The following is a 20,959-nucleotide window of genomic DNA, read 5'->3' on the forward strand; positions in this document are numbered from 1 at the left end:
TCATTTTCCAAGCAATTCTTTTAAACAATAATAAAAAATTAAAGAATGCAGACCACTAGCTAATATATAGAATATATATATTTTCCCCCCTTGGAGCTGAGGACCGAACCCAGGGCCTTGCGCTTGCTAGGCAAGTGCTCTACCACTGAGCTAAATCCCCAACCTGAATATATATTTTTTAAATGGCTCCATGTATACCCATATTAGAGTATTTACAGGCAGGGACACTGATCATAATATATGATTTTGTGTAGCTTTCCTCTAAGGAATTCCTTTTTTAATTTTCTGAGAATTATTTTTGTGTGTATGAATATTTTGCCTGCATACACATGGGTGCCTATTGGATCTCCTGGAACTGAAGTCAGGCATAGTTGTGAGCCACCATGTGGGATCTGGGAATCAAACCCAGGTCCTCTGTAAGAGTACAAAGTTCTCTTGACTGATGAACCATCTCTCCGGCCCCATCTCCTTTGAAAATAGTTCTTTAGCAATGGTCTAAGTCCTTTGTACAGGAAGAGAGTATACAATTATGTAATTAATGAAAAGCATAAAAGTTGACACAAAGTTAACTTTGACGGGATACCGGGATGCTAGACTGTGGGAGTCCTAGCCCACAGTTTACAATTCCAGCTGAGCAGCAGACCCAGACCCAAGGTAATCATTGTTAATCAAGAGAACCATGCCTCGATTTCTGTTCTTGCTAACTGAGGGGAGGAAGAGCCAAACACAGCATCTTCCTTGGTCCTTTTGAACATCTGCATTGCTGTCAGCCTCCTTTAAATAATAATAATAATAATAATAATAATAATAATAATAATAATAATAATATTGATGCAGTTTATAAAGAACTGGATGCACAGACAGTCCTACTAGTAGGCCGTGTCTTCCACAGTAAAAGCTCCCTCTCACAGATGAAGTGACTGAGGCCTAGAAAACGTAGATAAAAATCTAGAAGGTAACATGTTTATAAGCCAAGACCCCAAATCTCTATTTTCATCTTGTCTTTATTACAAACTTCTTGATAATAACCTCGTCTTGTATATATTTCTACATCTTTAAGCCTCTCTACTTTCGTCGAAATCTAGATGGCTAGTCTCTTCAGAAACGGAGCTACTCATGACATTGCTTTGCATCATTTTTCCCCTTCTTTCAACAAAAACATACTGAGGTTGGTTGTGGTAGTACATGCCTTTAATACAGCACTTAGGAGACAAAGGCAGGCAGATCTCTATGAGTTCAAGGCCAGCCTGGTCTACATAATGAGTTCCAGGCCAGCCAAAGATACATAGTGAGACCCTGTCTCAAAACAAACAACGTACTGAGATCCTCTGCGTGCCAGATACGGTTTTAGGGATAGAGGATAAACAAAGACCCAGTGAAGTCAAGCTGTAGTGGACAGAATCAGTCTTCTCCTGTGAGTGCTGCACAGAGAGGTAATGCCAGGTGCTGGCCAGCCCCTGGGAGGTGAGGCACACTGAGGTGGAGCTGGGATAAAGAAGGAACCCCTAGTTGACCACATCCCCACACAAATAAACACCTATTCAGGATGTGCTTATGCAGTAGATGAATGAAATCCCCTCCCACAGGCAGCAGGCAGTCATGAATGACACCCAGTTCCTGCTGGGATCTAGGCTAACTTCGGAATGGCTGAGTCAGACTCTGCATAAACCCAGAGGACATTACTGGAACTGTGGATAAAACATGCTAAAATCCAGCCAAGCCTTCCTACACACCACTCTGCAAATTCAAAATATGACTGCTAGTTGTCGTCCAATAAAAACGAAACCTGCGGGAGCTGGGGAGCTGGCACAGTGGGTGAAGAGCTTGCTTGGAAAAACCTGAAGGCCTGAGTTCAGATTTGCAGCACCCACATTAAAAACCGAGTCTGTCATCTTCATGCTGGGGGGCAGAAATAGATGAAACCCTGGAGCTCATTGGCTAGGCAGTCTAGCTCAATCTTTGTGCGAGCTCTGGGTTCATAGAGAGACCTTGTCTCAAAAACAAAACAAAACAAAACAAAAAAAACCGAAAAAGTGGGAGAGATGAAGACACTTATCTGTGTGGATGAGAACACATATATACACCACAAAACTCATGTACGCGTGTGCACACACACACAAATAAATCTTCAATTTATTATGAACAGAGAAACAAAGGAAGTTCCTGAAAGCATCTTAAGATCAGTTTAATGAAGGTCATCTTTGAAATGTGGGCAAACAGACCCTCTCTCATTCCCAATACAGAAAGTTATTCAATGTGGTAAGCATCTACCATGAGGACAATGTCAGATATCCAAAATCTAGGTCAAGATCAATGGTTAAGAAGCAACTGGAACGAACAGCAGCCCTTTTTGTACGAACAGGTGTCCATAGCCGACCTTGGTCTGTCTTCCCAAATCTTCAACAAAAGGCTATAGCAGAAAAGGTCCTTGACCAACTGGTTTTGTAACACGTCTTGTCAATTAATATTCAGAACTATCGCACCATGTAGAGGCAAGAGGAGAGCCCATTTTGATTTATAGTTCTCAAGCTAATGCTTTGCCCCATCCTGGCCCTAACGAGATCTGAATCTAATCCAGCCACCCCTACTCTGTCAATGTCAAGGACTCCTGAGCTACTGAGTAACACTTCCTTAGTCTTTCCTCAGACTTGCAAAGCCTGTTGCCCTCCCAAAATCCTGTCACCCAAGCAGAGGTAGCAGAGATATCTACTCCCCTTAAAGAAAGGAGACAGTTAATGCCCTTTACATTGAAAAAGGAGGAGGAAGAGGAGGAGGAAGAAGAGGCTATTTAAAAAGAGGCCAAGCATGGGATAAAAATGGAACACACAGAGAGACACTGCAATGGGCAAGTCCAAAAGAATCCACCTGAGATTAAATATCTAAAATATTACAGCACACCATTAAAGGCTAATGTTACAAGTTCTGAAGTAGTTTTCTTATTTATTTATGCTGAGGATTGAACCGAGGGCCTCGCTTATACAAGCTGAGCTGTATCCCCAGTCCCCTGGTTTTTCAAGACAGGGTTTCTCGGTGTAGCTTTGTGCCTTTCCTGGAACTCACTCTGTAGTCCAGGCTGGCCTCGAACTCAACAGAGATCCGCCTGGCTCTGCCTCCCAAGTGCTGGGATTAAAGGCGTGCACCACCACCGCCCGGCAGGACAGCATCTTTAAAGCATCCTGGTGACCTCCAACCCCTTGTACCCTAAGTTTCCATGCCTATAGGATGGAAATGTTAGACAGCAGTTAAGCACTTCCTGAGTGCGAGAGCCCTGTCTGGGAGCTGAGTGCATTATCTACTGTAATAGATTGCTTTAATTTCCCACCACTGGTTCTGCTCCCTGCGCCATTCATCCTTTCCATAATTGGAGAGAGTTTGTATCCACTCGGTGCTCAGCACACACAAAGTGCTAAGGAAAATGAAGAAGAGCATGGAAAGGAGGGGTGATGGGAAGGGGGAAAGGAAAGAGAAAGACGCTAGTTTGGGTTGAGCATCGCTCATCACGAACCCAAACTCGGACACACTGCGGACGCTGCAAAGTGATAAGCTCCAGCAGACACTCAAAGCAGAAGCAACAATATTCATTAATCTGGTTGCATCCTTTCTTAAATGTGGCAGTCCTACTCATCATGCTGACCCAGCTTACCTCGCTGCCTACTTCAAAAGAGGACAAAGTTGCTCTATAGGTATAATCCACAGACAACAAGCCGCTCGCCTGCGACCCAAACCACCCGGAAGTACAGCAGGAAGTCATTTCACGATGCTCGTATTTTCTTTGCTCCTGCCCCTCCCCTATGTCCTCCTCTTCCCTTCAAGGGCTTTGTTCCTCTGTCTTCTTTCCTGATGACCCACAGAAGTTACAGAGTCTTAAACTCAGAAAGGACTTTAGAAGTCACCCAAAAGGTCGCAGCTTCTTTTTGAACTAAATAAGCCCTGAGTCCTGCAGTGGAGAGACGCAGGGAACCTCTGAAGTTGGGTTGCCTGTCTCTGGAGTAACGGCAGCATCCACCCCATCTCATGAGAATGACTGAGGTAGGGGGTGAGTAACTCAGGAAGATGCTTCACACGGAGCAGGTACTTAAGTAAGAGCCCATCTTGGTTAGAAGTGTGTTTCTCTGTCCAGCCCAAGTCTCCTCTTCCTTGGTGGAAACCCTTCCTCTTTGGTGTATCCAGTGTCTGGGCAGCTCAGATTGGGATAGTTGTCCACTATTTTGAGCTGGCTACTATACAGATAGAGAATTCAAATCCTCTACTCCAAACCGATTCCCAAAAGATCAGCCACGACCAGTTCCCTGCTCACCTTCTTCTCAGCTTACTTGGGTTTTCAAGTAGGTTTTCTCGTCACTCTCTCCCCTGGCCACATCCTGATTCATGCATTTTTCCAAAGTACGCATCCAGAACTGCACTCCAGTCTCCAGGGATGGTCTGGCCAACAGGGCATAACTGTTCTGAATATAGCCTCTGTATTAAAGGGTTTCACGGGAGGCAAGCACACTGTGGCACTACTCATGCGTGGTTCCAAGTCTACAAGAGGCTAGAAGTTCCTTCACGGCGGCTACTGATGAATGATGCCTCCCCTAAGGCTTAAGGAGTGCCCATGCAGGGCTGCGTTGGTTATACTCAACTATTTGGGGTCACACTTCTGCCGTCCAGTCCTCGGCTGCTCCTCCAAGTTTGTCATCCTTCTAACAAACACACCGACTCAATATTGCACTTTAAAAAAATGTAAAACTCTGCTGTAGTTTCTCTCACGTCCTGGAGTGAGACACCTGCAGACATGGTTGAGCATTTACGTGTGTGCAAACCCGGAGCTGCAGAGACTTAACATTCTGGGATTACCCTAGACCCAGAGAAAAGGGGGGCCAATATACCAGCCCCAGCCCCTGTTCCTTGGCCAATTCTAAAGCACATCCCACGCAGCTCCTCGGAGCCTACCTGGGAAATGAAGTCCCCGCTGCCCTGGGCAATCAGCAGCTCCATCACAGGCCACACAGGTTTTCTGTCCTTTGTTTCTCTCTTCCTAGCTCCCCTCCTGTTGTCTGGGATCAGTGCCCAAAATAAAACATCTGCATGGCCAGCCCTTGCCTTGGGCGCTGCTCTCCTGGAGCCCTGGGCTAAGTCAGACTCCGCTGGCAGGAGAATGATGGCGAGCATGTGTACCCCGAGGCACTGCAGGATGCCTCCCTTCAGGCTGATGGCCACCAGAGCCAAGCCTGTCAATCGCTGAAGCCATCCTAAGGCCACACACTAGACTCACCCATCCCCAACTCCTCATTTGACTCATCAGGAAATGGGGGCTTTGTCAAAGCTGTGTTAAAACTTAAATGAGAGACGCCCACCCGAATTCCTGTGACTGCCCGGAATGCAGCAGCCTCTCAGTGAATGCTCTCTCCTTCCCTCTCTCCCACCACCCTGTCAAAAGAGAAATGACATTAACCCTGCATGGTACAGCCTTCCCATTCTCAGAAAAACCAGGCTGTTCCCATTTCTTCACCCAGTGTTCACAAGTCATAGTGTGTGTGTGTGTGTGTGTGTGTGTGTGTGTGTGTGTGTGTGTGTGTTGTACACATAAGTGCACATGCAGAGGCCAAAGGTCAACATTAGGTGTCTTCCTCTCTTTATCATTCTCTACCTTTTACCTTTTTTTTTTTTTTTTTTTTTTTTTTTTTTTTTTTTTTGAGATAGGTTCTCTCTCTAACCCTGGAGCTTGCCCTTTCGACTACACTGACTAGCCAGGGATCCTCCAGTACCCACCTATTTCCTCCTTCCAGTCTGGGATTCCAGGCATGTGTCTCACTTTCATGTAGGTGCTGGGGATCGAACCCAGGTCCTCATGCTTGTACAAAAAGCACTTCATGCACTGAGCCATCTCTCCAACTGCACGAATCATGGGTTCTATGCCCTTCCAGAATACCGCGCAAAAAAACGTGCGGCCGAACAATCCCAATGATGCACAGAACCCACCTCCTCCTCTTTTTCCTCCTCCTCCTGTTCTTTCGGAGACAGTAGATGATCAGGTAGCCCAGGCTAGCCTTAAATACTCAGTCTTCCTATTTCAGCCTCTGGGGTACTAGGGTTACAGGTATGTAACACCAGGCCCAACTTCCCCTTCCTTTTCCGTTTTCACACTGGACCTATCACTTAGCCGTAGGCTTTGGTGCTGCCTCTATCCCATCATCTCTTCATAAATGCAAGAGTACTTTGGCATCATCATGGTGGTCATGCTCTTGACTGCAGACATCACACATCGGTGCCCATGCACAGACAGAAACGCATGCAGTGCCTAGCAATGCTATGTATTTCTGCTGCACACAGACGACAGATTCTACTGACAAATCAGGACATGCCGTTTCAGAAATTCCAATGACTGCTGTGTGAGAGAAAGCTGAGGCAGTGGGAAGAGATGCCCACCCGACCCTCCCCACCCCACCCCTCCGCCACTCTGGCCTCTGGAATTCACATTCTTGTTCTCTCCACCTCACCCCTTCAGACCCCAGCATCAGCAATATTTTAAATGTAAAAAACAGTGTCTTTCCCAGAGCATCATTTTCTATGGCCGTGGTGATATTAACAGATCGTGTGTTTTGTTTTCCTACATGTAAACATCTTTGAAATCATGGCTGCTTGGATTGACCCAAAAACCATTCCTGATATGTCTCATCAGGATCACGAAAATGAGGCTCCTGTAAAGGATCATCAGAACGCTTGGAAATTTCGGTAGAGCTAATCCATAAGGCTCAGGGCAATGCCATGACAGGGCCCAGCTCTGCCTTCCTCGAATGCAGGCTCACTTCAGGCTTCGAGAGACAAGTCCAGGAATCAGAAAATGAATGATGACTGAAAGCCATATATAAAAAGTCGGGTGGTGTAACGAGTGATCACACCTGGCTCAGTGCCTGTGTGTCTGAATAACACTTGAAAAGGATGGTAGGGCCAGCGATTCCCTTGTATGAGACACATTAACATCACTGGTATGCTGTATACTCTTGGAGCAAAACAATCATTGTCCAAAGCCTGCCTGGGGAGCTAGCTGGGTATGAATTTCTAGTTAGGAGTGACCACAGGCAGTCCCCAGAAGCATCCTGTTCTATCCTTTCCTCCCCTACCTTCCAAAGATGGCTGTCACCAGAGGAAAAGATTTGCTTCATTCTGTTGGTGAAGCTACCACGGAACTATAGAGAAAGACTAAGTACATCACCTTTCCCATACACAGCAAGTTCAAGTTGTCAGAAGAAAAGTGACCAGTTTAGAACACATCCTTGGATGAAGACACTAGTGGCTGAATGACACTGGGTGGAATCGGACAAAGCAGAATAAGAAGTGGGCTTAGGAGAGTCTGATCCTAATCCCAGATCAGCTGCTCATGACTGTCAACCAATGTCCCATCTAGGAGCCTGGGGAAATCAGTGTGTGGCCACAGACTTTCAAACATCCAGGAGGGTTGGGGCATCCATGTCCCACAAACTTCCATGTAAGTTTACATGTGCAAATGAAATCTTTGGAGACACACCTGGAGCTTGAGTGTCACTGCCTCAAAGCGCCTCTCCACTTCCTGACCGCTGTCATACTGTGTTCTTTCTGCTCAGTCAGACCCACAGACCTCCAGCGCCAGCACCGCCAGACGGAGCTCAGCTCAAAGAAGAACCCGGCCTCACTGTGGACGTCCTGAATCAGAGTTTCTGGATCAAGCCCCCAGGATAAATTTGTTTGTCTATGAAACTTGGAGAAAGATGAGCCTAAACTGCTTCCTCTTTCACAATCAATGCTTGAGAAGCTGTTGCTTAATGTGAGATCCTAAACAAGGTTCCCTGCAAAAGCATTACACTGTGAGGAACCAAGAGAACCATTAACATCTCAGACTTTCATGGACCTTCAGAGAGATTTTTTTTTTTTAAATTAAAGAATCAGATGTTTTGTTTTCCAACATGTAAATATCTTCGAAACTATGACTGCCCGGATTGACCCTGATATGTCTCATGCTTCCCTCGCTAACATGTTCATTGACTCACGGCCATGATGCCTGCCCCTAATGTGGCACATACCTGGAGTCTCCTTTGTATGTGTGATTTTCCTAGTGAAATTGGCATCAGCCACACTAAAGAGACAGATGTCTTATGAGCACCGAAGCACACCTTCCAAACATTATACATCCATTCAGCTTCTTGAACTACCCAAACCACCCAGCTCTTGCCCCTTCAGTCAAGTCCAGTTAGGTCCTATCGATAGAATCATAACACAGAGCAAATGTTTATGGTGTAATTATTACATCTGTGTTTGTTTTCTTTCCAGTTAAGTGGAAGCTCCTTGAGATGAATTACTACCAGGACTCCACTCCTTGGCAAAGTACCCAGAGCTTGAGGAGTTGAGGAGTTTGTGTGTCCTAAGAACCTGGCTCCACACTTTCTTATTGTGCATTCATCTCTTGGTACCACCCAAATGGTCATATCTAGTGTGTAGAAGAAGGCACGGGACTATGTGGGCTTTATCCAGTAAACTAAGACGGTAAGACTGCACTACATGTTGCTATTTGGAGTGGAAACAAAGTCCACAAACTAGCTTATGAGACCCAAGGAGTCCCAGGCTCCTACAGAAGAGAAAGCCAGTTCTTGGGCATTCCACACTGGCTCTGGGGTTTCAGGCTTCAGGATAGACCTAAATCTTGACTGGCATACTAAGAGAGAACACTTGCTCTAGTTCTGAAAGTTCTGCTTTCTTTGGGAGAATCCTGCCTCGGGCAGCTTCCACAGAAGCAAAAAATAGCTCAGATGAGACGCCTGATTCGGCATCTTAATCTGTGACTGTGGAGTGAGTTCTGTCAAGCCTCGGGAGAAGCGATTAGGGGGATGAAAGGGCAGGGCCAGGTGACAAACTCAAGTAGTGATTATATTAAGAAAACCACCAAGATCTGACCTCCCCATTTTGCCTGGCAAATAAGGTGATACGGGCACTTTGCGGATGACTGACGACCTTCCAACTCCTCTTCTCCGTCCTGCCGCTTCCCTTCAGAATCACCAGAATCACACCTCTGCAGGACTCTGGGAGCGTAGGTTACTTCTCAGCCCACCCGGCCTTCAGTTTCCCCTTGCTTGTTTACGAAGACATAAACAAGCCAACCGGACTGCTGTGAAGTCTATCTTGTGTTTGCTTTGATGAGCTGGATTATAACATATCCTAGTTGCTGAAGCTGGTGGTGACCCACAGTAAATAACCAAACCCAAGTTACTCACAGCACAGGGCGTGACCCATAGCACTGGCTACAATTCGCAGTTGTAACTTGCTGGACTATTCCAGACCATCCCAAGGATAAATGGCAATACCCTACCTGAACCGCATATCATACAGAAGCCCTGTCTGTATAGTCACTTAACCTAATGACTTCTTCTCACATTCACCAACTGAAGAAAAAAAAAAAAAAAAGGTCATTGGGAACATTAAGTCAGGGCTACAATTTTTAGAATAACCAAGCTAAAACACAGAAGCTGGTGCATGCTAGTCATGTCTTTCCAGCAGGCCCCAACCTCTTCTTGATAATTTTTAAATGCAAAGATCTCCATTGAGGAAAATAATGCTACGCCAGTTCCATATAATGAGAGGCAAGTTCAAACCTGAAGGATAAAACAGAGTCTTGCTGGATCAGTAACTGGGAACTTCCAGACAATGAACAATGAAGTTTATCACCATTATCACGAGAAAATTGAAGCTCAGAAATTAACTTGGTAGTCTTGTTGGATGGATCTCAGATTTGCACTCCAAGAATCCTCTATAACTTCTGCCTGCCTGCAGGTAGAGATGAATGAGCTTGGGGACAATACCTTCCTTTTCTCTCTAGCTCAGTCCTTCTTTCTTCCCTTAACAGTGATGCTGACACCACCCACACCGCCCTGAGACAAATGTGCCAATGGAAACTGCCAGAATCAAGTTGCCTCTCTTCCCCACTGCTGTGTACTGGGGCATGTATTCCAGATCAGCTTTTCCCCACAAGTCTAGCACTCAACACACACGTGCCCACATGTCACACTACTCATACCCACACATCATGCACATCATACTACCTATGTTGTCTAGTGCGTCCACAAAGCACAATACCGACACACATGCCATACATAATCCTATATACACCTCACATACCACACTATCCGTACTAAACATACCCACAGACCCATACTACTCACACCCATGGTGTATGCAGCATATACATCTGCACATACAACATACCCACATTCCTACATGGCAATCACACAACCCACACATCATACTACTCACACACATACAACATACATCCACCAGACACATTACACTACCCATACCACACATACAAACCCAAATGCCACACCATTTACACTCCACACCATACATACACACACATCCATAGACAGGTCACACACATCATATGCCTACCACACCCACCCACCACAGACCAGTCATATACATCACATATGCACCATACTATCAATATGCCATAACTCATACACCAGCTACACTACTGTGATACACCACATATATAATATCCACAAACGCCATACATCCATATACAACATGCCACATGTACATACCACACACACTACACTGTCTATACCACATACAAATCCACATACCACAGTACTCACACCCACACGCCACGCATACACGTTGCACACACCACACAACCCACATAACATACGGACACACCAAACACATTATACGAATCTACAATACTTGTATCCCACACATCCCTCCCATCAGTGAGCCCCTTCTCTCTTCCTTCCCAGCATGCCCCCTGCATATGAGTCCACCAGGGCTTTCAGTCACTTCTACAGAATGAATTCCAAATTCCTTGGCTGGCCACACTGTGCACACACACCACTTCTGTTTTTAGCTTCTGCATCTTAGAGCTCAGCGACTCCACCGTCACGGTTCCCCGCCTGACCGGCACGGTTGTACCAACACTGTCCCCTGTGCTTTGGAAATGCCACTTTGCCTCCACATGTAATCTTCTGGTTACAGAACCAGTCCACAGTCACCATTCAAGATTCAACTCAAACACATATTCAGCTCAAAGCAGTCTTCTCCACCTTTGCTGGAGCAACTTGCTCTCTGTTCACACTGCCCCTCAGCATGCCTCCTTCCATATGTTTTATGACCATACCCATGTTTCTGCACCTTCAGGGAATTAGTTATTCACTCAACCCTGAAAATATCTATCAAGTACCGGGCACTGGAATACAGTGGGTATCTCTGTATCCCCACTGTATAACACTGGGCCAGAGCACCAGCAGGCAATCAGAGAGTGTTTGTTGAGTGAATGAATGAATGAATGAAAAAACTGCAAATAATATCTTATCACATCATCAAGAAAACCTCCTGTGCTGTTCTCTTTTTACTCCGTCTGTGATCTAAAACGTCAACCGAGGATAGAAAACAGCACACTGGTACTATGTGAACTCAAAGCCATAAAATGCACAGAACCAGCATCTCCACCAACTAATGACAGCAGATGCGCCTCACTAGTGCCCTCCAACCTCCAGCCATCCTTGCCTCAAGCGTCCCCACTTTAGATAGTCCAGTCTCTGGTATTTAATTACAGGTAAGCAACAATCTTTCTTTTTGACATTAACTTACTATGAACACACATAGTTCCCCTCAAAATACATGCTATTTGTGAGTTAAAAGTCCTTACGGATTAGCTTGTAGACCGTGATTTATCACACGCTTTCCACTGACAAAATGTACAAATGACAAACGGTCGTGAACAATGCCACATAATCTGTTACTCTTTGCTAAACTTTGAGTGGAGTTGTAGACTTTCTCTGCGGCCATTCTGCTAGAATCAAAGCGCCTGCCAGTCCCAGAAACTGTTGCTATAAACGGAGACCAGCAAACGTCACAATGTGAACCTGGACTGGCTCGCAGTGAGCCCTTTTTTAAGGTCACGAGGGTTCTGGAAACAAGCTGTTACTTAGAGGGAACATGACCGCCATCCTTGACGAAGTCAGGAGTGTGCAGAGGCAAACGAGTTGCACTAATAAAGAGGAACTGCATCAGTCAGTTTCTGTGGTTGCAGCCAGTGCCTGTGTGATCAACTTAGGAAGAGAAAGGTTGGGGCTCATAGTGTTGGAGGTTTCAGTCCACGAACAGTTGGCCTTGTTGCCTTGGGGCCACCGTATTACATCACGGCAAAGCGAAAACATTCACCTCCTCAGGGTGAGAGAGCCAAAGAGAAGAGGAAGGAGCAAACCCACTATTCTCACCCAGGGGACGCCCTCCATGATTCAGAGGCTCCCACCAGACCCCTCTTAGAGGTACCACCACGGTGCAGAATTTCAAAGCTGGAAATCAAGGCTTTAACACATAGCCCTTTAGGGATATTCCACATCAAAGCCATAGTAGGAACTGAGTCAACTACCTCCTTTGGATCTCTGATGGTTATAAACCCGAGGCAAAGAACAAATCGGTGAATCACTAGATTTTTTCTTTGTTTTTATTTTCTTGTTTTTTTAAAGACAGGGTTTCTTTGTGTAGCCTTGGTATCATGGGACTTGTTCTGTAGACCCTTGAACTTACAGAGATCCACCTGCCTCTGCTTCCCAAGTGCTGGAATTAAAGGCGTGCGCCACCACCGCCACCGCCGCCGCCACCGCCGCCGCCGCCACCGCCGCCACCACCCAGCCACTAGATTCTCAGTAAGGTTAAGGAAATGAAAAATTAGTGTCGAAGCACAGCCCACAGATCTCCAGTGAACCATGCTCAATGTGCAGCCTATTGAAGGCCAGTTCATAGTAATGCTTTTCTTCATAAGAATAAAATAAAGCCTCAGATGCAAATTTGATCCTCATCTACTGAGTTTTTAAATCTCCAAGCATGAAAAGAAATGTGCATATATTTTAATTGTTGATTACAAAATAAACGACACAGGGTGACTAGGGTATGGGAAATCTCAGCTACTCAATGAATGAGTCACTCTGCACAGCCTAGCTCTCTGAAGTGCTGAAGCTCACCAGAGCAGTTTGGAGGTTAATTACCTTGGGTGTAAATATTCCCCATGTATACTGAACATTTTCTTGTCTTCTTAAAGAATGTGTTTTAAAGGTACCTTTTGATGCTTTGCTGTTATCACCAGGAGACAGCAATAATTCATTTATATTATTATATAGAGATGACCATAGAGCCAGTTACGAGTGCCTATCTTAGTAGTCCCAAGACTTCAAGGTTTTTAATCCAATTCTTGAGTCTAGAGTTATACTTTTTCTGTCTTTCCTAGACTTCATGTTACTCGGAGTCACTCTTCACTGCTGGTTACAGAAGCTTCTCACCCTCGTCTAAATATATAACTATGCGGACTATTTTTTAAAATGTTTTAAGGGTTGTATGTACCTGGGGATGTAACCCAGTTTGATAGAGTGCTTGCCTCAAACACACACAAGGCCCTGAGTCCAATGCCCAGCACCTCATAAACCAGTGTGATGGCACACACCTCTGACCTTAGCCCTTGGAAAGATCAAGAGTTTGAGGTGCGAACACAGCAGGCTTGAGGCCAGGCTAGACTACATAAGGTCCTGCGTCAGAAGAAAAAGGTCAGTATCTAGGAAAATAGTGTGTTCCAAGAAAGTCAGGTTTTCTATGTATTTTATTTCATCTTCTTTGGTTGCTAAGCAGATTCTTTTGCCCATTTCCTGGTCCTTGGCTAAGTTCCAGATAAGCAGAGAAGTGCAACAGGTTTGCTAGGACACATGTGGATGCTCTTTATGTTCTCCACCCCCAGACTGTGAACCATCACATCACCTCCCCCAACAACTTGGCCACACAAAAGAACAAGAGCAAAATGTTTCCATGAAGGAAAAATATTTAGGTTGAAAGATTAATCCATAGCAGAAAAATTATTCCTATCATATATACTGGTTTCGTGTTTTATATTTCTACATCCTTTAGAAGCACAAATTGGTCAGTATATTATGTAAGTTTTTTTTTAAGTTTAAGAGAGAAAAATTATCAAATGTGCCTCAAAAACAGAGAGAATTTCAATTATTTTCGTGTGTTACATTATAAGATTTTTTTAAATGAAGCCATTTATTTTTAGTATCATACATTTAATTGCTTTACTTATTGGCTTGATAGCTACGATATATCGGAAAAAAAATCCTCACCATTACTCAAAGGGAAAAAATGTTGCATCAACATCTGAATAGCATAAAGACAAATTATTGTTAGTTTAACCAGCCCCTGGGCCTCCTGAAGTCAACACTGGATACAAATGACTGTACTTAGATATTCTGCATTCTACAAAAGGAAAAGTTTACATAATCTTGTTTGTCAAACCCAAGGAAGCAAGCTAAAGCAGGTGAAAAGCTATGCTTTGACATTAAGGACAGAAGCGAGGTGGACAGATCATCAGTTACCCTAGTCATGCGTCTACACCCAGAGGAACGAGGTTGGCCTTCAGCTATTTATAAATGTAGCATTCAAGCTTCAGCAAGGGGGCCCAGCCGCTGTGCCCTTCTGAGTAGCTGATCTGGGCTGCCAGGCTGCGGCTGAGTGGAGTCTCAGGATGACCCTCCATACTTGGCAGTTCAGGACCCTTTGGATGCGGTCAGGAAAAGGCCCGCAGGATCTCTCGCTCCACTTCCACCCTATGATTCTATATAAGGAAACATCCCATTCTAGTGTTCTCAGCATCGTAAGCGCTGTATCAGGCTGGAGGAATGAGGAAGCCACAAGCCCTGCCTGTCCTAAAGGCTCACTCACTTCAGCAACCTCCAACCCCCAACCCCCGCTGCCCTGGGCTGGACCTTGTCAACAAATGGCAACCCAGCCCCCCCCCCCCCCCCGGGAGTCTTGCAGACTCACAGCTAACATGGAACAGCTGGAAGAGGACCCTGCGTTCTTTACTCTGCGTAAACACTGGGGGCTCTGTTCACCCTCCTGCAGCAGAAAGAACCAAAGAATTTCCCTGCCCCCCAAAAATATCACAATCGCCAGGCTCTCCTACACCTTCCCGCATCCCCAGCCTCCCCTTACTCGAGATATAATTTGAGTCTATCACCACCCGTAATGGCAGATGGCAAACCGCTGGACGTTCCGACTATATTTACTTTCTGTAGTAGTTGCTGTGTCTGTAAATACTAAAAGGTTACTAAGAAACAATTCTGTTCTGTTCCTTAAAGTTTCCTCATAAAAGCCACACACTGTGGAGCCCAAGCCATGCCTGCTCTTCCCACAAGATCCCTTCCTTATCAATGCGGATAACGTCATGACCAATAAGTGTAGCCACATCACAGCCATGCTGCAAATGTCATTTTGACAGCCTATAGCGTCACCTACATATTATTCGGAAGACAAACCTCTAAAACCGTGCTATCCGTAGGGGATGGAGGAGAAGGAATAATAAAATTTAATTTTCAGGTATTCTTACAGCCTGTCTGAGCTCGGCGACTGGAGGGGCAGTCCCGAGCTTCCTGGTGTATTGCTGAAAGCCAGCGAGCCACGTTACCCGAAAGGAGCGGGGGGGGGGGGGGGGGGGGCAGAAAATCCAGACTCTACGTGACCTGACTTACTTATTTCCAAGGAAAGCGCAGGAGAGAAAAATCAATCATTCATGCTACCGTAGCTACCACACGGAATGGACTAAGGAGTTCACAATGGGCAAAGCCCCAAAGCGGACAGAGGAGATGAAGAGGGACCGGGTTCAAGCAGATGCCCAGAGCCCCGGGGGCCAGTGAGGATGAGGTCCCCGCGGAGTGGAGGCTGGGGGGGGGCGGGGCCCGGGCCGGAGGCGGGGAGTCTGGATTCCCGGGGAGCCGCGGCCGCGCACTTACCCGGGCTGTTGGCCTCTCCTTCCAGGACGTGCAGCTCGGCGCAGTCGGCCAGCGAGTGCTCCAGGCAGAGCTGGAGGAAGCGGGCCTGGGTCTGGCTCACGCGCTTGAGCAGCGACAGCAGCGCAACAGTCTGCTCGCACTCGTTCCAGCCCTTAAACCAGCCCGCCAGCACCCCGACCTGGTCGCGAAACATCATGGTTAGGGGGCCGCCCTCCGTCTACGAAGCCTCTCGGCGCCCCTGCCCGCCCCAAAGTTTGGTGGAGCCGCAGCCCCGCGGCCTCCCGAGACGCGTTCCGGTTCCAAGGTCTCCGGTGCCCGGGCGCTGCAGGTACTGACTCGGCTCCTGCCTCTCTCTCTCTCTCTTGGTTCAGTTACGTTCCGGTGGTTCTGGCTGATTCCCCAGAGACGGTGACAGACGGTAGCACAGAGATGTTTCTTTTGTAAAAAATAGCGATTAAAAATATAAATCCCTCACAAGGCACAAAACTGAATGAAGAATGCTCTTTCCCCTTTTCTCGTAGCTTCAGGATGGTGATTTCCGGCGTCCCGGGGTCTCCTCCCCGCTGGGCGGCAGCTCGGACCCTTCACACCCGCATTCCCAAGCGGCAATCACTACTGAAAGGACAGAAAGAGCTGCAGTGAGACCTCTGCCCCCCGAGGAGAGCGTCTAGGGGGACCCGAGCATCAGAGGGAGCCCGGTGGGGCGATGGGGATGTGGAAGCCAAGGTTGGGGGTGTCCCGCGGAGGCAAGTCCCCCAAATTCCAGCCGGCCCCTCCACACTCGGATGCGCAAGCTGAGCTATTGCACAGCTTCCCTCCCAGGTGCGGGAGGAGACCCCGCGGCTTCCTGTTGCTGCGGCTGTGACCCGCTAGTGCTCCCTTGCACGCCCCACCCGGGGTGGCCTCCAGGGCTGTGTCTGCGAACGCCAGCACCAGCAACAGATCCTCCCCGCGCTGAAAACTTGCAATGCGGCTGCGAAGGGGCGCGGGGGTGGGGTGGGGGCTAATGCAAAGCAGAGGCGGTGACAGAGGCAGCCAAGGTTCCAGCCTCCTCCTCCTCCTCCTCGCCTCCTCCTCCTCCTCCTCCTCCTCCTCCTCTTCCTCCTCCCTCTCTCCTCCTCCCTCCTCCAATTCCTCCCCTCCCTCCCTCCCTCCTCCTCCTCCTCCGGGAGAAGCAGCCGTACGGCTGCAGCTCCATCTACAGCAACAGCCAGCATCTCCACCGCCAGGCTCCCCTCTGGATTTAGGCCGTGAGCAGCCGCTGCGACAGCTCGAGACAAAAATAAACTCTCCCTACTCAAAGCTCGGCAAGGCTCAGTCGGAGCTCTCACTCCCTAGCGCTGCTCCAGCCCACCGGGGAGGTTTCCCCTCGGCCTGCTTGGCCCGCAGCAATCAGATGTGTGTGTGTGTGTGTGTGTGTGTGTGTGTGTGTGTGTGTGTGTGTGTACGCGCGCGAGCGCGCGTGTGATTTAGGCATCCTGCTCCCCGACCCCGCTGCAGCCTGCCGGCTGGAGTGTCCTCGCCCGTGGGGTCCCAGGCCCAAGGCGATGCAGTTGTGGGAGCACGCCTTGCTCGGGGACCGTGGTAGCCTGTAGTACGGCTTTCCCGAGCGGCAGGGAGGTCCCCGTGGGGAATGCAGATTCCTCCCTCTGGCACACGCCCCCCCCCCGTTCTCCACCCCCCCCCCCCCGCGCGCAAGGACCTCAGAGAAGAAAGTTAGGTTTGGGGGCTCTACCGTCCCATCCCAGCTCCGGTGGCGCAGCCAGGACTAACCGCCCGGCCCTCTATGGGGCCGCTCGCTTCCAACATCTGCCGCCTAGAAGTTCCGGGTGGGAGCGCGAAGCCCCCCACCCCGGTTAGGGTCGAAGGGACCGCGGAGTGCCTAGCCGGGGCGGGCGGGGGGGGGGGTGCAGCAGAAGGGACGCTCACCTCTACGCGCCTCATCCCTGCGGTTTGGGGCCCTGCGCGCGGGTCCGGAGCCGTGGCAGCAATCAGCGGGGTTGGGGGCGCTCGGAGCGCGGGCTGCGGGCCATGCCGTCGGGGCTGGCGGCGCGCGGAGAGTGCAGCGCTGCGGGTTCGGGGCGCTATCGCCGCCGCCGCGGCTGCCTCCAGTGTCGGCTCGCGAAGGACTGAGCCGCCCGGAGCTCCCCACATGCTACTGATTAACATACACCATTACATCATGGGCTTGGCAGGGAGCGCCCGAGCGGGGGGGAGAGGAACCCGGGCGGCGGCGGCTGCACGCGGGGGAGTCGGGGGAGGATCCCCGGGCCCGGCGGGCGGCGGGCTGGGGGGGAGGGACGGATTCCTAAGCCGGGACCATAGAGGAGAAGGGAGCCAAGTGGGAGGAGCGGAAGAGCACAGATTGGAGGATCTGAGAAGCGAAGCACAGAAGTTTGGAGAAGGGGAGGGGTCCGGGCGAATTCCTCCCGACTGCCACCCGCGTGTTCTTACAGCGGCCTGCCGGGGCACCGGAGACGCCAGAGCTGGAGCAGAAGGGGGACCCGGACGGAGCTGGAGCTGGGACGGTGCTGCCACCCGCTGCTCGCCCTTGGGAATGTGGCTCGCCAGATCCGGTGACCCTTTAGCCCTGCTGGGACCCGTGGGTGGCTGACCGGTGTGGACCATGGACAGCCGGAGTCACTGCCGCAGGGGGTTTGGACGGGTTCCTGGGGTCTGGAATGCGTAAAGTGTCAGAGGGCGGCGAAGGGCACAGCGCAGGGCTGGACGTGCCTAGCCGCAGGGCTCCACGCGGCCCTTGTCCCGGAGAAGCGAGCTGTGCCTGGTCGACCACCCTCGGCCGAAGTCGGGCGCTGGATGCCCTTTGCTTTGCGGTCTCCGGGCCTCGCTCTCGGGGAGAAGGCCGACTTCAGGAGCCCTATCTCAAGCTATGCCTGGCGTGCGACTGTGGCTCATGGCCTGGAGCCGTGGCCCTAGACGCCCTGGGCGACCGAGAGGCGGGGCAAGACCACCTGTCAGAGCCGCCGGATTGGGGGTGGGGTGCAGCCTTCACCTGCGCCTGCAGCGGGCGGGGCCCTAGGCTGGGCCGGCGTTTATCGCTGGAAGTTCTGGGATGCTGCACAGAGTCACCTACTGCAAAGTACCTGGGTCAGTCTCCCACAAGCAGGGTTAGCTTAAAACATCCTAAAAGCTAAACATCTCCGCACCTTCTAATGTGAGTGTTCACAAAGAGGACTCGGCCCAAATCCAGCCTGTTTTTAGAGTAAATGCCGATCCCTAGAACTTGTTTGGGGCGCAAAAGGCTGGGAAAACAAACATGGGCCCCATATCCCGCCTGCCCTGCTCTGGCTAGCACAGTTTCTGAAGGTGTATCCGAGAGCTTAGTCCTCCATGCTTCAGCTCCCGCGCTGGCATGCTGATTTCCAGTCCTCTATTAGTCCCCTCCTAGGCTTTCGTTTCTGTTGTGAGGAGGTCCTGTCACAGTGACAACACCTACCATCTGTTGTGGTATTGAAAGGGCTCGTGGGGCGGCATAATGTTTGCCAACGTTTCCATCACAACTGAGTTAGTGAATTTTTAGAAGTTCATTGTTAACCACCCAGGGGAGGTATCTGCATAATTTGATGAGTAGTTTGTTCTATTTAGGAAACATTCATCCCGGAGTCAGTGTTTGGTTTCTGATTTGTTTTATTATCGTAGAAGCAGAAAAACTTTATAAAACTTGTTATCCGGATTGCCAACTAACTACTCCTTGGTAGTACTTCTGGTAGGAAAAAGGGAAAACGATGAGAGGTGGGACCACGTGGGGCTAACTCAGCCAAGGCAAAGACGGTCCTCATCTGGGGCTTTTAGACGTCCCCGCAGTGGTTTTTATTTTTTCTTTTGGTAAGGAAACCAAAGATACACCAATAACATAATTACTGTCAGCTGTCACTTAAACAAGGATAGGAAGGCAGGGGGCGGGGCGGGCGGGGGTGGCGTGGCAAACACTGGAAAAAAGAAAATGGTGCCATCTACCGGACAAGCGTAGTTCTTACAGCAGCCTTTGACCTAGGAAGCCATGTCTTCCCTAGTCTTTGAAGTCCTACTGTTCAACATTATTTTGAATTTTTCCTTCTCCTGGGGAGAACTTGGGGAGGGAAGAAACTGGTGTTTGCTTAGCAAATAATATTCCTGGTCAACAATTCACATTTTCAAGTGTTTGAAAGATTACTGATTCCAGAAAGGTCAGCTCCACATTCACAAGTGCTGAAGAGGATTTCTAAGTATTGTTTTATTACAGGTATCCTTGAGGAGCCTGTGTTTATGTATTTTCAATTCAAACTTCTTCTAGAAGAAATACAATAAAATGGTTGGGTGAGACGGTTCCGTGGGTAAGCATGAGGACCTGAGTTTGAATCCCCAGTGCCCACCGAAGAGCCCCGAGAGCCCTTGGAGACAAGCGGGTCTTGGAGGTCTGCTGGGAAGCCAGCCTGGCCAAGACAGTGCGCTCTGGACTCCGAGAAAGGCCCTGTCTTTCCAAATAAGGTGGGGAGCAAGTTTTGAGGTTTCCTATGCTCAGGATACCACCCAGTGTCCCAGCTCTAGGAGAGCAGCCTGTTGCTCTTAACTGCTGAGCCATCTCTCCAGACCCTTGAGATGCAGTACTCCCAGCTACTGTTCCAACACCACATCTACCTGCACATCACCATGCTCCCCACCATGGTGAAAATGGACTGAACCTCTGAAACTGTAAGCAAGCCACCCCAATTAAATGTTTTCCTTATAAGAGTTGCCGTGGTCATGGTGTCTCTTCACAGCAATAGAAACCCTAACTAAGACAATTGCCAGATATTAAGTATAGAAATGGGTGGTGAGTACCACTTAATTCTTACAACTTTGCTGTGTTTAGAAATGTTTATAGTAAGGGATTAAAAAGGGATGAGTCAATAGGATACAAATAGCCTAGAAAAATCATGTTCCGAAATCTATCCTATAATTCTAGTTTTGTGATTAGGAAAGTCATCTTACAATTTCAGAGGTTCAGCTCATTTTCACCATGGTGGGGAGCATGATGATGTGCAGGTAGACGTGATATTGGAAGAGTGGCTGAGAGTACTACATCTCAAGGGTCTGGAGAGATGGCTCAGCAGTTAAGAACAACAGGGCTGCTCTCCCAGAGGACCCGGGTTCAATTCCCAGCACCCACATGGCAGCTCACAATTGTCTATAAT

General features: G+C 48.7%; 1 protein-coding gene across 4 annotated transcripts in view; it reads right to left on the bottom strand.

The window, feature by feature from the left end:
• Samd4a (sterile alpha motif domain containing 4A) overlaps window positions 1–15,996 on the bottom strand; it is a 218,425-nt gene extending 202,429 nt beyond the window's left edge. For all 4 annotated transcript variants that reach the window (XM_059273753.1, XM_059273750.1, XM_059273752.1 and 1 more), the window contains exon 1: window positions 15,786–15,996. In XM_059273753.1, coding sequence (XP_059129736.1) covers window positions 15,786–15,981 — 196 coding nt within the window. In that variant the 5' untranslated portion in view covers window positions 15,982–15,996. The remainder of the gene's footprint in view (window positions 1–15,785) is intronic.
• Between the last annotated feature and the right edge of the window lie 4,963 nt (window positions 15,997–20,959).

Source organism: Peromyscus eremicus, chromosome 9, assembly GCF_949786415.1.
Source record: "Peromyscus eremicus chromosome 9, PerEre_H2_v1, whole genome shotgun sequence".
Taxonomy (NCBI): domain Eukaryota; kingdom Metazoa; phylum Chordata; class Mammalia; order Rodentia; family Cricetidae; genus Peromyscus; species Peromyscus eremicus.